This window comes from Rutilus rutilus (assembly GCF_951802725.1).
Source record: "Rutilus rutilus genome assembly, chromosome: 24".
In the NCBI taxonomy this organism is placed as follows: domain Eukaryota; kingdom Metazoa; phylum Chordata; class Actinopteri; order Cypriniformes; family Leuciscidae; genus Rutilus; species Rutilus rutilus.
The window spans coordinates 14,539,036-14,553,635 of record NC_140228.1 but is presented as its reverse complement, the minus strand read 5'-3'; the positions used below and the strand labels follow the sequence as shown (position 1 = coordinate 14,553,635).

At 37.8% G+C, this 14,600-nt stretch overlaps 1 protein-coding gene across 2 annotated transcripts in view; it reads left to right on the top strand.

Moving 5' to 3' along the window:
• Positions 1–11,744, top strand: part of cUnh8orf34 (chromosome Un C8orf34 homolog) — a 96,106-nt gene extending 84,362 nt beyond the window's left edge. For both annotated transcript variants that reach the window (XM_084399143.1, XM_084399142.1), the window contains 4 exons: positions 3,042–3,514; positions 5,089–5,185; positions 10,360–10,407; positions 11,180–11,744. In XM_084399143.1, the coding sequence (XP_084255269.1) occupies positions 3,042–3,514; positions 5,089–5,185; positions 10,360–10,407; positions 11,180–11,187 (626 nt within the window). In that variant the 3' untranslated portion in view covers positions 11,188–11,744. The remainder of the gene's footprint in view (positions 1–3,041; positions 3,515–5,088; positions 5,186–10,359; positions 10,408–11,179) is intronic.
• Positions 11,745–14,600: the final 2,856 nt, after the last annotated feature.

Below are 14,600 nucleotides of genomic sequence, written 5' to 3'. Positions count from 1 at the left end.
TAAATGTCCTTTGTTTATGTTTTTTTCTCATTCATTTGTATGTGTCACAGTTATGTTCAGTTGAACTTGGGCTGAATCCGAAATCGCCCCCCCATACCCTCAAAATTTGAGGGGACAGCCATTTGTAGTGGTGTCCGAAACCATAGTGAACATTATTGAGTGCACTCATTCAATCCCACATCGCACTGCAATAACGAGTGTACAACAGATGTATGCTCAACGGCTGTCCGAATTCGCTCACTCGTTTTCATTCACTCCTTCAAGTGGGTTTAGGGGGCGATTTCAGATTCAGCCTTGGTTTTTCCCGTGCCTGAGTTTGTTGCCATAGTGACCTAGTTAAGTTAATCATTCCATTCAGCTGTGCACCTCATTATCTCTTGTATTTTGTTCTTTGAGTTCGTCTGGCCTCGTCTATATTACGACTTGTGAGTAAGCTATTCTGTGTTCCTGAGTATTATATTGAGATTAAATACTTTTGATTCTTCATCTTCGTCCTCGTGCGTGTATTCTACTACAATACTACAAGTCGTGACAGAATGCAACTAATTGGATGAATTAAAAGAAACACATAACGTTTTAAAATGTAACAGCCATACTTTATTACATGTACAATATATATACACAGTCAGCATTTGAAGTGGATCAAAAAAGTCCATCAAAGTTGTCCTAAGACAAGAACGGGTATTGTTCAAAATTCATGTATAACTTTGATTAAAGGTTTTGATCCACTTCAAATGTTGACTATTGCATTTTGAATTACTTGTGATAACAAATAAAAGTAGTGTTCTTACATTTCTCACTGTAAACAGAAATGGCTATGTGTGTGTGTTTGTGTGGGAAGTGTTTATCTATTAATTTCAAGTGTGCTTGTTATTTCGTGACTGAGTCAGAGGAATCTTATTCTGACATCACTTTGTGGGAAAAGTCGCCCCTGCTCTCTTATGGCATTGATTTGAAGCTATTTGTCTGTTGAGTTCTATCTGAACAAAGCCATCCCCATAAGGCCAAGCATTAGGCTCATTCAACAACCTAATTTACCCCTTTCATGCTTTTATTAGCTGTTAATGTTCTCCGTGTTGAAAGCCAGGCTTCTTCTTTTATCTCATTATTACCTCAATTATGTGGTCAGCTTTATCCTCAGATTCCTTTTTAATTTACGATCAGGCTGCATTGTTTTGTTTTAGGAATTTTAAAAAGCTTGATATTTGACTTGTGCTCAAAGCACAACATTTATTGGCTGTTTTTTAATGGCAGAGAAAAGCTATCCACTTTTGGATAAATAAAACATCACTTTCAGCTAGCTGGAATTCCTCAGATCTCTCTCTCTTCCTCTGTAAGACGTGAACACTGTAGATATGTAGGGAGAAAGAGTCGGGAATCAAAAAGGTTGCATATGTTCTAAATGATGGGTTTGCATGCTTGCGGGTTGTAGCCTTGTGGGAATGGGAAACGCATTTGCTTTTTTTGACCAAGAGCTGTTTATAATAGATTAGATGTGCTGCTTCTTGTTAACTCTCTAAAGTCATCCCTCCTTCTCTTTGGCTCTTATTTAGTCTTAGGGTCACTATATATGCTACTGTATCATTTCCTTTATCACTTGCTTCATATTGTAGGACATAGACAAGGCTGAATATAATAAGAGCTAAATAATGAATATAATAAATAGTGCTAAATAATGAATCAGTAAATGGATGATAATTATATAGGCTATAGTATGTCACATGGTACAAGTAGGAGTTCTCAGACAGCTTCCATCTTACAAGCATTAATTACGAGCTCTACGATGACGTGAATGCTTTTTACAAGTTGGAATAAATTTGTAATTATAGTAATTTCAACATGGCGTGAATGCACCTTAATTCATAATCAAGTTTATGTACTCAACTACGTACTCTTATAAATAGCATGTGGGAAACTTTAAACACTAACACACAAAGACATTTTTCATTGATTTTGTTTTCATCGTCTTTATTTGGAATGGTTTGCCATCATCACAAATGATTTGTGCCTGTATAATATTTTCACAACAAATCCTTTCCGTCACATATGTGTTTAGGTGAGAAATTGCTAGAACAAGTTCCTGTATCCTGTTTAAATGGAACGACAGGGGGGTGTAATTGCTTATGGCTGACCACAGACAAAACAATCTAATTATCCATTCACACAATTAGCTGTATCATATATCACAACAATCTGGAATAGTTTCCGTAATGGGAATTAATTACAAGAGCTGTGTTAGCCAAAATGACATAGAAATGGCATTTAGATACATTGTACATTAGTTATCTGGTCATCGGACATGTTTCATATTTTAGAGTGGAAAACTATCATGATGTTTCATTGGGAGAAAGAACTGTTTGCTTACAATTTAGGTAGTCAAGGTTTCCGAAACACATATCAAACTTGTACATACTATTTATAATATGTCACATGTTATTTCCTCAGTATCCCCAATTCCTCACAGACTGAACTCTGGTTGATGGGTCCAGATGTTCCATCTGAAAATATGCAACAGACTTTCATAAACAAAAATATTTGACTCGCTACCAAGCAAACAAATATATTGACATGGAGCAGACCATATTAAATCGCCCTTGTACTCGTACAAAGTAAACATGCCATTCAATTTACACTTTACAGCTGACAGTAAATACTGCTGCCATGACTGTTAAAAGACCTCGGCAAAACTTCAGGAAATTGTTTTGGTGGTTTATTAACGGGAATCTATGAGTGGTTAGTCAATGTCAATACGCTGATGTTTTTTAGTGTCTATTTGAACCGGAATACACACAAAAAAATGGGTGTGCAACAGTGTGTGTGTGTGTGTGTGTGTGTGTGTGTGTGTGTGTGTGTGTGTGTGTGTGTGTGTGTGTGTGTGTGTGTGTGTGTGTGTGTGTGTGTGTGTCTGTGTGTGTGTGTGAAGTTTGCATTCATGCATTTAGTCATGTCCCATATAACCTGTTACTGAAATGTTTACAAGCCATGACTATTATTGTTCCCCAGTTAGTGATTGTTTGCTTTTATTGTCTTGATTTCTTTAGAGGTGGAAAAGGACTTGGCCAAGCTGGCAGAGCAAGGGAAGCTGAACCGAAGTCCAAACAGCCCTCATAGGAGTTTGCTTTTAACCCCCCTCTTCCACACCACCAACACTCTGCCTGTGCTCGGACAGGCGTCCAGACCACAGTCTCCCAGCAGCCTTTCCACAAAGACCACAGGCCTGCCCCTTCACAACACTAAGCCCACAAGCCTAGTCATGGGCCGGACATCTCCCAGCAACCCCAGCAGCCGTGCCCAGACCCCTAGTGGAGCACGGACACCAAGCAGACCTTTGACCCCCAATAGTCTCATGATGCGCTCGTTGACTGCCGGAAGTCATGGAAACCCAGAACGCTTGTACGGACGCTCTAGAAGTAGACCTGTCACGCCGACAGGACAGATAACCAGACCAATCCTCACACCGCCAGGCCTGAGCACTACTGATTTATATGGAGGTCTATGGAGCACACTGACAGAGGTACACACACATATTGGGTTTTCATGTTTTATGCGGACTTTTCATAGACATAAGACATATGTCTATGAAAGACAATGTACCCATCACAGAACACGTTTTCAAAAAATGTAACATGTCATCACTTAGTAAGATTTCGGATATTGCTGTCTTTGTGGGGATAATTTGTCCCCATAACGTAGGGTTTACCAGGACCACACACACACACACACACACACACACACACCTATAATCACATAAATACAATGGTTCAAAAGTTTGGGATTAGCAATCTTATGCTCATCAAGGCTGCATTTATTTGATAAAAAAAAAAAAAAAAAAAAAAAAAAAACGTTATTGTGAAATACTACAATTTAAAGTGAATATTTTAATTACAATTACTTACCTCTACATTTAAAATATCCCAAAACAAATATGCAGTATATCTTATATCTTCAGTCTTGTTCTGCATGTTTTTATGTGCCAAATATTCTGATTTGGTGTGAAAATGCCTCTAAACAATCCTCTTACTGCTTGAAAACTAAGGTCTCATTTTATGTCGACATTGAGAAAAGACAAAGCTCTACATTTGGAAACCCTGTAAACCTCAGGTCAATGAGTTCAGAATCACACACACTCACTGTTATTGTTCTGGTTAGTTTGTAAAAGCTGTAGGCGGTCTAGTATTCTATTGTCCATGCCTACTATGGCCTATTCATCTTATGCTCAATTGAGATTAAGCAATATAATATAAGAGGATCCACTGAAAACTAAAGGACAGATTTACAGATGACTACCATGGTATGAAAAAAGAAGGAAGTCTGGCATTTCTGGGTTTCTGCTCTCTTTTTCTTTTCTTTTTTTGTATTAGTGCTTGTTAATAATCCAAAGCGCCTTTTGAAGTATTTAATAGCCACAAACAGGAATCGTATTGTTAGTTCATATTCTTATGACTGATGAGATTATAAAAACATAAAAGCACTGATCTTGCTCTGATTCCACCCACCTGCATGGTCCCACGGCTGTTTTAGTAGTCCAGCTCCCGAATCTGAAAAATAAATATCCACAGGAAAAGATATCGGATGATTTGTCCTTCTTTTCAATTTTCCTATAAGCGATTTAGCACTTAAATGCGGCGTAGATGTATGAGCGCTTCGTGTCTGGCCTGTGCAGCGATACCTTTAATGCTGAAAAATAAGAACACATAAAAGTCTTTAGAAGGGAACAGGGGCAATTTATTTATTAGAGGTTGGCTCAGAGGATTCGACCCAGAGGTGTACTTATTTCAAAAGAAAATAAAAACATCTGTAGTATGAATGGGCCTGACATGCACATTTACCAGCTCTTTACGTCTTGGGTTTCCAGTTTACAGGGGATTTCATTGCTTTTCAACTGCCACCTTTCTGCACTGGTGTTCACTGATACATTATAACACTTTCTGAATATTGGAGCAAATTGATTTGTGAAGTTGGTGTGTGTTAGCTGTAACATTTTAGGACAATTAAATCCAGACTTAATTTATTTGCATTAGATAACAAAATATCAAATCAAATTGTCATTATGGTTTATATCTCTGGTTCTATCCTATGTGTTTCCAGGATGAGTTTTACCAGCAGTTGCAGGCCGTCAGGAAGCCCTGGCGCATCCCTAGTGACACAGAGAGTGACTGTCTGGAACCACCTGAACAGGACAAGTGTGAGTATTCCAAATCGGACCCCGTCCCAATCAGTGACTATATCATGGCATAAAGATTTGAGGGGCAAATTCACTAAACCACTTTTATGTATTTCAGCTCAAAAACCTGTGTCCTATTTATGAACCTCCCATTATCCAGTTTAACCCATCCCTAAACGCAACAACAACAACAAAAAATAATAATATATATATATATATATATATATATATATATATATATATATAAATGAGGTATAAATCAGGCTCATGATAGATTTTGTGGACATGTTTATGCTGTTACCTGATTTTGCATAAAGCCCCATTCACACCAAGAACGATAACTATTCTGTTCATCATAAGTTTTAAATGCACAAGCTTTTGTGGATTCTAATTGGCTGTCAATGTTTTTGTCAGATCATCTACTATAAAAAATCTTTATGAAAGTGAATCCAGCATTATCGTTTTTTCTGTGTCATTATTGTTATGGTGTGGACTTCCCCTATTCTCATAGAATTAGAAAGATTTATTAAAAATGTATTGTTATAATTGTTGTTATTTTGGTGTAAAAACTCCTTTAGTAAATCTGGCTCTAAAACATTACAAATAAACAGTGCCATCAGCAAGGTGCTGTAAGAATTCATTCTTACTGAATAAGTGTCCCGTTGAATATGAATTCAACATAAAAAAAAAAACTTAAAGGGATAGTTTACCCAAAAATGAAAATTAGCCCATGATTTACTCACCCTGAAGCCATCCTAGGTGTATATGACATTCTTCTTTCAGACGAATACAATCGGAGATATATAAAAAAAATATCCTGGCTCTTCCAAGCCTTATAATGGGAGTCAATGGGTATATTTTTTGAGAAATCCATATCCATCCATGATAAAAGTGCGCGAAGCGGCTCTGTGGGGGTTAATAAAGGCCTTCTGAAGCGAAGCGATGCGTTCGTGTAAGAAAAATATCCATATTTAAACCTTTATCGACTAAAATAACTAGCTTCCGGCAGACGGCCGTACGCAAGTCGACCTGCACCAAAAGAGTAACACTTGACGATGTGTGACGTAGGAGTAGCGTAAGCTCTGACGCCTCTCACGGTTCAAACAAACAGGGCTGTGCAACCGTGTTCGTCATTACGTTGTGCAGCAAGTTCAAGGGTTACTCTTTTTGTGTAAGTCGACTTGCGTCTGCCAGATGCTAGTTATTTTAGTCGATAAAGTCGCTTAGCTTCAGAAGGCCTTTATTAACCCCCGCAGAGCTGTTTCGAGCACTTTTATCACGGATTGATGCGCTTTGATGGACTTCCAAAAAAATATATCCATTGACTCTCATTAAAAGGCTTGGAAGAGCCAGGACATTTTTTAATATAACTCCTATTGTATTCGTCTGAAAGAAGAATGTCATATACACCTAGGATGGTTTTCATTTCACTAATTTTCATTTTTGGGTGAACTATCCCTTAAAGAAATCTCAAAATATCTTTGTTAGTTTAAAAGATTTTTCAGATACAAATGATACATAGATTGAATTACATAGTAATTCTAATGAACAGTGTTGGGGAAAGTTTAACAAAATTTAATTATTTCCTAAAATAGTAACTAATCGCGTTACTTAGTTTAATGGGTTTTTTGGGTTTTTTTTTTTGGAAAGTAATGCATTGCTCATCTTGGCTGGGCTTGTTTCATTGCTTTTTCTCATCTGGGCTGGGCTTTTCTTGTTCATTTTTTAATAACAAAAAAAATAAGTTCTATTTGTGGCAAATGTAAAGGCCCTTTGACACTAAAAGTGAAATGAATAAGCCTCAGGCTGAAGGAAATGCATTCACGTCTGTATAGTAGAAGGTGCAGCTCAAACCTTTCATCTAGGCTGCCATTCTGGATTGCAGAAGAATAGAATGCAGGAGAAGAAAGTTCCACACTCCTAGTTAAGCAATAAAAAAATGTGCTTATTAGTATGGTTGAACTGGATCATCGAAGGTCAACTGCAAAGACACTGATTAATAAAGTAAGATCAAATACAGTACATAAAGCATTTCATTGTTTTTAATCATTTTGAGGAATACTGAATCTGTGCAAGTAAGATGAGTAAATCACATTTGGTCTACAATAACCATCATGTTTACACACAACGCCTCTGCACTTACTCCCGATTTTTCTCAACATGGGGACAGGAGAGGTGTCAGTGAAAAAAAAAAGGCAAAACAAAGTAAGTTGCGTTATTTATTTGAAAAAGTAACTCCGATATTTTCTTGTAACTTTAAAAGGAATTTGTTGCTTTACTAGTTACTTGAAGAAACTGATCTGATTACGTAACTCGTGTTACTTGTAATGCGTAACACTGCTTATGTGTTCAAAATCTTTTCACTAAATCCATTTATGGATTGGCAAGTCTAAGACTCTGGCCTATTAATGACGATATTTTAGCTCTCGTCCCCTGAAAATAAATGAGTCGGGTCGAGGGAGCTACTTCCAAACAGCACTTTTATGGTTTCCCTGTCTCAAAGTCTCCACATACGCAATACTGCTGCATGTGCGGCTCGGAGGTTGAAAAACATCGTACACTTTAATTATGTTGATATGGTTTCATGAACATAACTTAGATCTCCATTCCAGTTGATGTCTGAAAGATTTAAGCACGGTTGGAATCATTAGAGGATTATTATTTGTCCAAATCACGGTCCGTCATCGCTAATAAATACCGCGGGCCTCATTTTTCACTCTTTGAACGTGACATGGCCAGATTCTCGGTGTCCCTCATGAGCCATTAGTCTGTTAATGACCTCAATATTGTAGCATATCAAAGCTCCGTCCCTGAGAGAGCATCTTTGAGTTCATGGATTATGCAAGAATGATTGTGATTTTTATCAGGATGAGGACAATTGTCTGTTACTTAATGTGATGAAGAGCCTTTTCATAATAACAGAAAGTCAAGTGCAAAACAAAATGCTAAGGATGAAAACAGTTTCTGAGAAAATGTTACTATGGATTCTGTATCTTTTCCACTTAAAGTCAGAAGCACTTTTACACAAATATTTGTTATAGATCTGGTATAACATTTCTTTGGTAAACAAATGATTTCCACATATGTTTGGAACACAAAATCGCAACGCCAGAGAAACGTCCAAAGATTGCTAGACAAGCAAAACATTGTATAAACAGTCCTAGTCCAGCTATCAAATGAAATGTAACTACACATGACAGGCAGCACTATTTTGCCAAAAACATATCTTGCATAAAATAAGTATATTGTGCTAACAGTCTCTACAGGCATGCTTGCTGGAACTGTCTCGCCAGCCCAGTTATTTAAAGGAACATGAGGCACAGTTTGGCATTGCCAACCACAGGACGTGACAAAATACCACTTGGCATTCAGCACATTTGCTGATTGGCTGCCACAGTGACTGTTGACGCTGTCTGTTGGAGTTTGGCCTGTGCCAACATAGGTTTCTGAATAGGCATCAAGTGCATGGCAAAGAACAAGATCCATAACAATTTCCTGTTATTGCAGAAACACCCGCAATGGGGTAACCACTAACCCTTAAAACATTTTAGTCAATGCTCCATTCCTTTTTGAATTTCAGGACTTTAACATAACAGCTCCATTTCCTAATTTGAACTGATAACTCTGGCTCATGATACGTAGAGATGTCTGATTTCTCAAATGTAATATTTTAGTTGTAAAATGTTTACATATTTTACTGTGACTCATCAGCAGACCGCGTAATCTATGTGTAGAAACATGTGGAAGGGATGCAGAGTTGTTATCCACAACCTCCTCCTTTTGTGTAGTCATTTATTATATATTTTGGTTTATTTGGTAATGTTTTCAGTTGCGTATACAAGTATAGTATGCCAAGGTCCCTTTAAGGCAAGTAATTTCACTCGGTGGCCATCTATAAAGCTCCTCTCAGGAAACTATTTCAGTCATGCAAGTACAGCTCATTCAACATCAAATTCTCCAAAGCTGTTCACCAAGCTTACACTTAAAGGGATAGTTCACCCAAAAATGAAAATTCTGTCATCATTTACTCACCCTCAAGTTGTTCCAAATCTGTATGAGTTTCTTTGTTCTGCTGAACACAAAGGAAGATATTTGGAAGAATGTTTGTAATCAACAGATCTCTGTCCCCATTGACTTCCATAGTAGGAAAAAATATATACTATGGTAGTCAATGGGGACCGAGATCTGTTTGGTTACAAACATTCTTCCAAATATCTTCCTTTGTGTTCAGCAGAACAAAGAAACTCATACAGATTTGAGACAACATTTTTGGGTGAACTATCCCTTTAAATTTTATATTTGAAATCACCATATTTATAAAAAATAAAAAATTCGGGCTTGACCAACCAATTTCTATCACAACTAGAGCTTCTAATGGAAGCTGCAGTGACGCAATGACTTTACCAATTGGCAATTGGCTCTTTTATATAGAAGGCGGGACTTATTACGCCATTTTGCACGTTGCACTTTCTCCCATTCATAGTAACATGAGTGTGCACCGTCTTTGCATATCTAAAGTCTTTGGGTATGCTAGATAAATTTAGCACATTTTACCATTTTTAGAATGGTAGCAGTTTTCCCGCCAAAATCAAGGCAGAAAATGTGGGAAACATTCACAGATTTCATTTGAACATTCCGGTTTAGCTTACACTTCCGTTCAAAAGTTTGGGGCAGCACAACTGTTTTCAACATTGATCATAGTAAGAAATGTTTCATTAGCACCAAATCTGCATATTAGAATGATCTCTGAAGGATCATGTGACACTGATGACTGGAGTAATGATGCTGAAAATTCAGCTTTGCCATCACAGGAATAAATTACATTTTAAAATATATTCAAACAGAAAATAGCTATTTTAATTCGTAATAATATTTCACACTATTATTGTTTTTACTGTATTTTTCATCAAATAAATGTAGCTTTAGAGACCATAAGAGACTTCCTTCAAAGCCTTCAAAAATCTTACCGACCCCAAACTTTTGAATGGTAAAATTATATATAATCGGTAATAACTGCTGGCGATAAAATGACATTAAACGTACTTTTGTGACTCTTTTTGCTGCTTTTTGTTGCTGTTTTAGGGATTCAAGGTTCAAATGTTGATATCTCATTGTATTAATTTGGATTATATGTTTGCAAATGCTCAGCACGAAACCATTTACTAGCTTTTCTTCTGTATTGTGGCTCTTTTTAGGTAATCAAAGTGGAGTGAGGGATGCCAGCAAGAGATCGGTGTTCTCAGGTAAGCATTCCAACACATCAGTCCAACATCCTCACAGACGGCCAAATAATGGCCTTTAAATAAATCTTATCAATCTAAGACTCTGACAAACGTCTGAAATTTTAGATGTAGTCTTGCCGTATGCATAATCCAAAGACAAGAGAGAGTTAGAAACATTCAGTTAAAATACAGATGATGTTATGGTGTTTAGCATTCCTTCACATTAGGATTGTCAAAAATGACCTAATTCAAAAACTACCAAAGAGTGGCTCAGCCTTCATTTATGCATTTGTTAAATATATAGCACCTAGAATGCATTGTGATATAATTTTTATAACAGGTCTCTAGAGTCTGAGACTGCATGAGGTCCCAGTGTGTTGGAAAGAGACCGTCCGATGGTCATTTCTGTTGACTTAGCTGGGTGCCACTCGAGCATGTGGCAGTTATGACGAAAGTGTCTCATCTGAGGTTTGACTTCTCGTGCCCAGCCGAGGTTTTACAGTTGGAGAGGGCAGACAAGCCTATACAGTCACATGTCAGCTTTGTGGTGGAACGGGGCTAACCGAACCAGAGCTGGGTGCCGATTCCTCTGACCTCATCCATACACACCCCCGTGAATGTGCAGCGTGACATGGATCAGCTCATTTTTCCATTCTCACATTTATCTTTGACATGTTCAAATATTAAAGGCTGTTTTTATGGTAATTACCAAGGTCGTTATGCTTATTAGTGGTCATGTGGAACTGACGTCAGCCTCCAGGAAACTGATGTTTTTTGTCTTTGCTTTCTACAGGCTTGTAACGGTGTGTATGGAGGACACAGAGCCAATCAAACATTTATGCAATTTAAACGGGCATTCGAATAATGTGAGTCAGCAAGAAACACTTATTTTTTTAATTTTGACCAGAGGAAAGATTGTGTACTTTTTCCACAGATGCCAATATTTCTTAGAAATAAAAACGTTACAACCATTTGAAATTCTAGAATGTAATGTGTTTATCAGAAAAAGATAAGCCTGCACTTGAACTTTTTTGTCTGTTAGCATGCTTCTTGTCTGTTCATAAAAGTATGTATTGCTGCCTTGCATTAATAAACACAATTTATCACATGATGTGCCAAATCAATAGTTGATAAAGGGATTTTTGAAAAGCCTTTTCAATAAAAATCAACAAAAGTGGACGTTTTATGGCATTAGCAGAGAATTTTTTGAATGTCACAAATGTTCCTGTATGTGTAATGTTGGACATGCACAGCACTGCCCCTGCTGACCTCAGCATGACACTCTCTCATTCCCAACAGCATTGTGTGTCTACAACTGGAGAGGACACATTTCTAATGAACTTACTTTGACTTTTATACCCACAGAAATATATGTAGCCTGTTACACCTGTTATATCCTTGTATAATGCTAAATAAAAAGATTTGTATAAAGTTTGTCTGGTTTTCACATTTGTCCCCAATTGCTCAATCAGAAACAAGTTGTCCAGAGAGAACTCAATTCTGATTGGTCTGTCTCGCCATCCCGCGGTTATCTTCGTTCATGGCAACACTGTATTTCAGACCTAAACGCAACTGGTGCCATCTTGTGTCTTAAGGCCAGTTCACACCAAGACCGATAACTACAATGATAACTAGCAACTAGCATCCACACCAATGGGTGAGATAACTTTCTGTTTTTAAATGCGAGAGCTTTTTAATCTTGGGTGGGTTCTGTTTGCCTGTCAATGTTTTTTAACGTTCATCGGCTGGAAAAAGAAATTATTCTAATGTTAACACTCTCCTTAACACTGTTGTTATCTTAATAGTTGTGGTGGGGACTTCTCTATTCTCATATAACTGGAAAGAGTATTAACTATATAGTTATCATTATAGTTTTTGTCTTTGGTGTGAATGGGCCTTTAGTAATTTATAGCAGTAAAAATTATCTATAGTATATTAACATTACTGCAATATTGTCGCAGTGTTTGTCTTGCTCCAATGCCAATTGTTTTGTACATGGTAATATATCTTTTTTTCTTTTTCTTTTCTTAAAGGAAGTTTTAAATAATATAAATCTAAGATTATGAAATACTCTTCAAATCAATATTTCATATACACATATTTGTGGTGTAATAAACAAGATAACGTACTCGTACTGTCAAGCAAAAGTAACCCTGATTGATCAGGACTCGTGGATCTGAGCTTCTTCAGTCTTTCTATCTGATGAATCCTGAAATAGTCCAGGGCAAATTTACTCAGCAGTAACTATACTACACACACAGTGAGATATGGCAGACTCCCATCTGTTTTGTTTTTGGCTATAAATTACAGTGGAAAAGACCCATATCTCCTTCAAATCTCATTGGATTTTAACCCAGACCCAACTGTGTTTGAGATGTGACTCGATGGTGACATATTTCAAAACAACTGCACTTGTTTGACACTAACTGTAATCTCTGGAAATCTTTTCCCGCTTACGGTTGATTACACTTCACATTTTCCCCATCAACATGACAAATGTTGTTTTCAAAGCTGACGCTACTGAGAAATCGCCAGCCCTCATTTTGTGGTTCATGCTTCAAGTGTTTCAAGTTGGTGTTAGTGATGGCATGCTTTTGCCATGGTAGACATCTCTACACTTAGCTGTTTGTACAATTTAAAATAAAAGAAACAGTTTGCGTGGCTTCTTTTGAGTTGAATTCCTTAAATGTTTAACTTGAAACATCTTGAACTTAAAATCTGCAATATTTGAAACAATTATGTAAAATTTGAGTTGCATGAACTCTATGCAAGTTGTTCCTCATTTATAGGGTTTTAAATTGTTTAATCTGAAAGCAAAGTGCTTGTTATCTTAAAGTACTACAAAAAATGTATCATTCCTATTTTGCACCCGCGCAAAGCGGACTTTTCCCTCCACAGACGCACGTCGGTTAACTAAGAAATACACTTGCGCTCCCGGGGGCGGTTCAGCGCAAAGAGGAGGCGTGTTCCGGCGCAAACGTTCCCTCATGCTATTTTACAGGTTTAGAAAACAATTGCACCACTGACCGAAAAAAAACAGTTTAAAGTCAGTGGCGCGTTGCGCATGTTATTCATATGCTATTTTAAGGGCGCATGCTTGGCCTTAATCAATGTAGCGTGTGCACAACGCGCATACACTTTGATTCTCTCATCTACACACAGACGCAGCAGTTATCATTTTTGCAAATCATACATTATTACGATAGATAGATAGATAGATAGATAGATAGATAGATAGATAGATAGATAGATAGATAGACATTTTATTATAAAAGCATACATCTAGCTTACACATTTACCCAAATTATCATACGCCTGTTTAACCGAAGTTAATTTGGGTGTGTTTCTCCATCCCCAACGTCCCTGACGAGAACGTCGGTCTCCTCGGCTGTGAACCACAATCTGCTCAGTTACTGGGATTTTCACGCACAACCATTTCTAGGGTTTACAAAGAATGGTGTGAAAAGGGAAAAACATCCAGTATGCGGCAGTCCTGTGGGCGAAAATGCCTTGTTGATGCTAGAGGTCAGAGGAGAATGGGCCGACTGATTCAAGCTGATAGAAGAGCAACTTTGACTGAAATAACCACTCGTTACAACCGAGGTATGCAGCAAAGCATTTGTGAAGCCACAACACGCACAACCTTGAGGTGGATGGGCTACAACAGCAGAAGACCCCACCGGGTACCACTCATCTCCACTACAAATAGGAAAAAGAGGCTACAATTTGCACGAGCTCACCAAAATTGGACAGTTGAAGACTGGAAAAATGTTGCCTGGTCTGATGAGTCTCGATTTCTGTTGAGACATTCAGATGGTAGAGTCAGAATTTGGCGTAAACAGAATGAGAACATGGATCCATCATGCCTTGTTACCACTGTGCAGGCTGGTGGTGGTGGTGTAATGGTGTGGGGGATGTTTTCTTGGCACACTTTAGGCCCCTTAGTGCCAATTGGGCATCGTTTAAATGCCACGGCCTACCTGAGCATTGTTTCTGACCATGTCCATCCCTTTATGACCACCATGTACCCATCCTCTGATGGCTACTTCCAGCAGGATAATGTACCATGTCACAAAGCTCGAATCATTTCAAATTGGTTTCTTGAACATGACAATGAGTTCACTGTACTAAAATGGCCCCCACAGTCACCAGATCTCAACCTAATAGAGCATCTTTGGGATGTGGTGGAACGGGAGCTTCGTGCCCTGGATGTG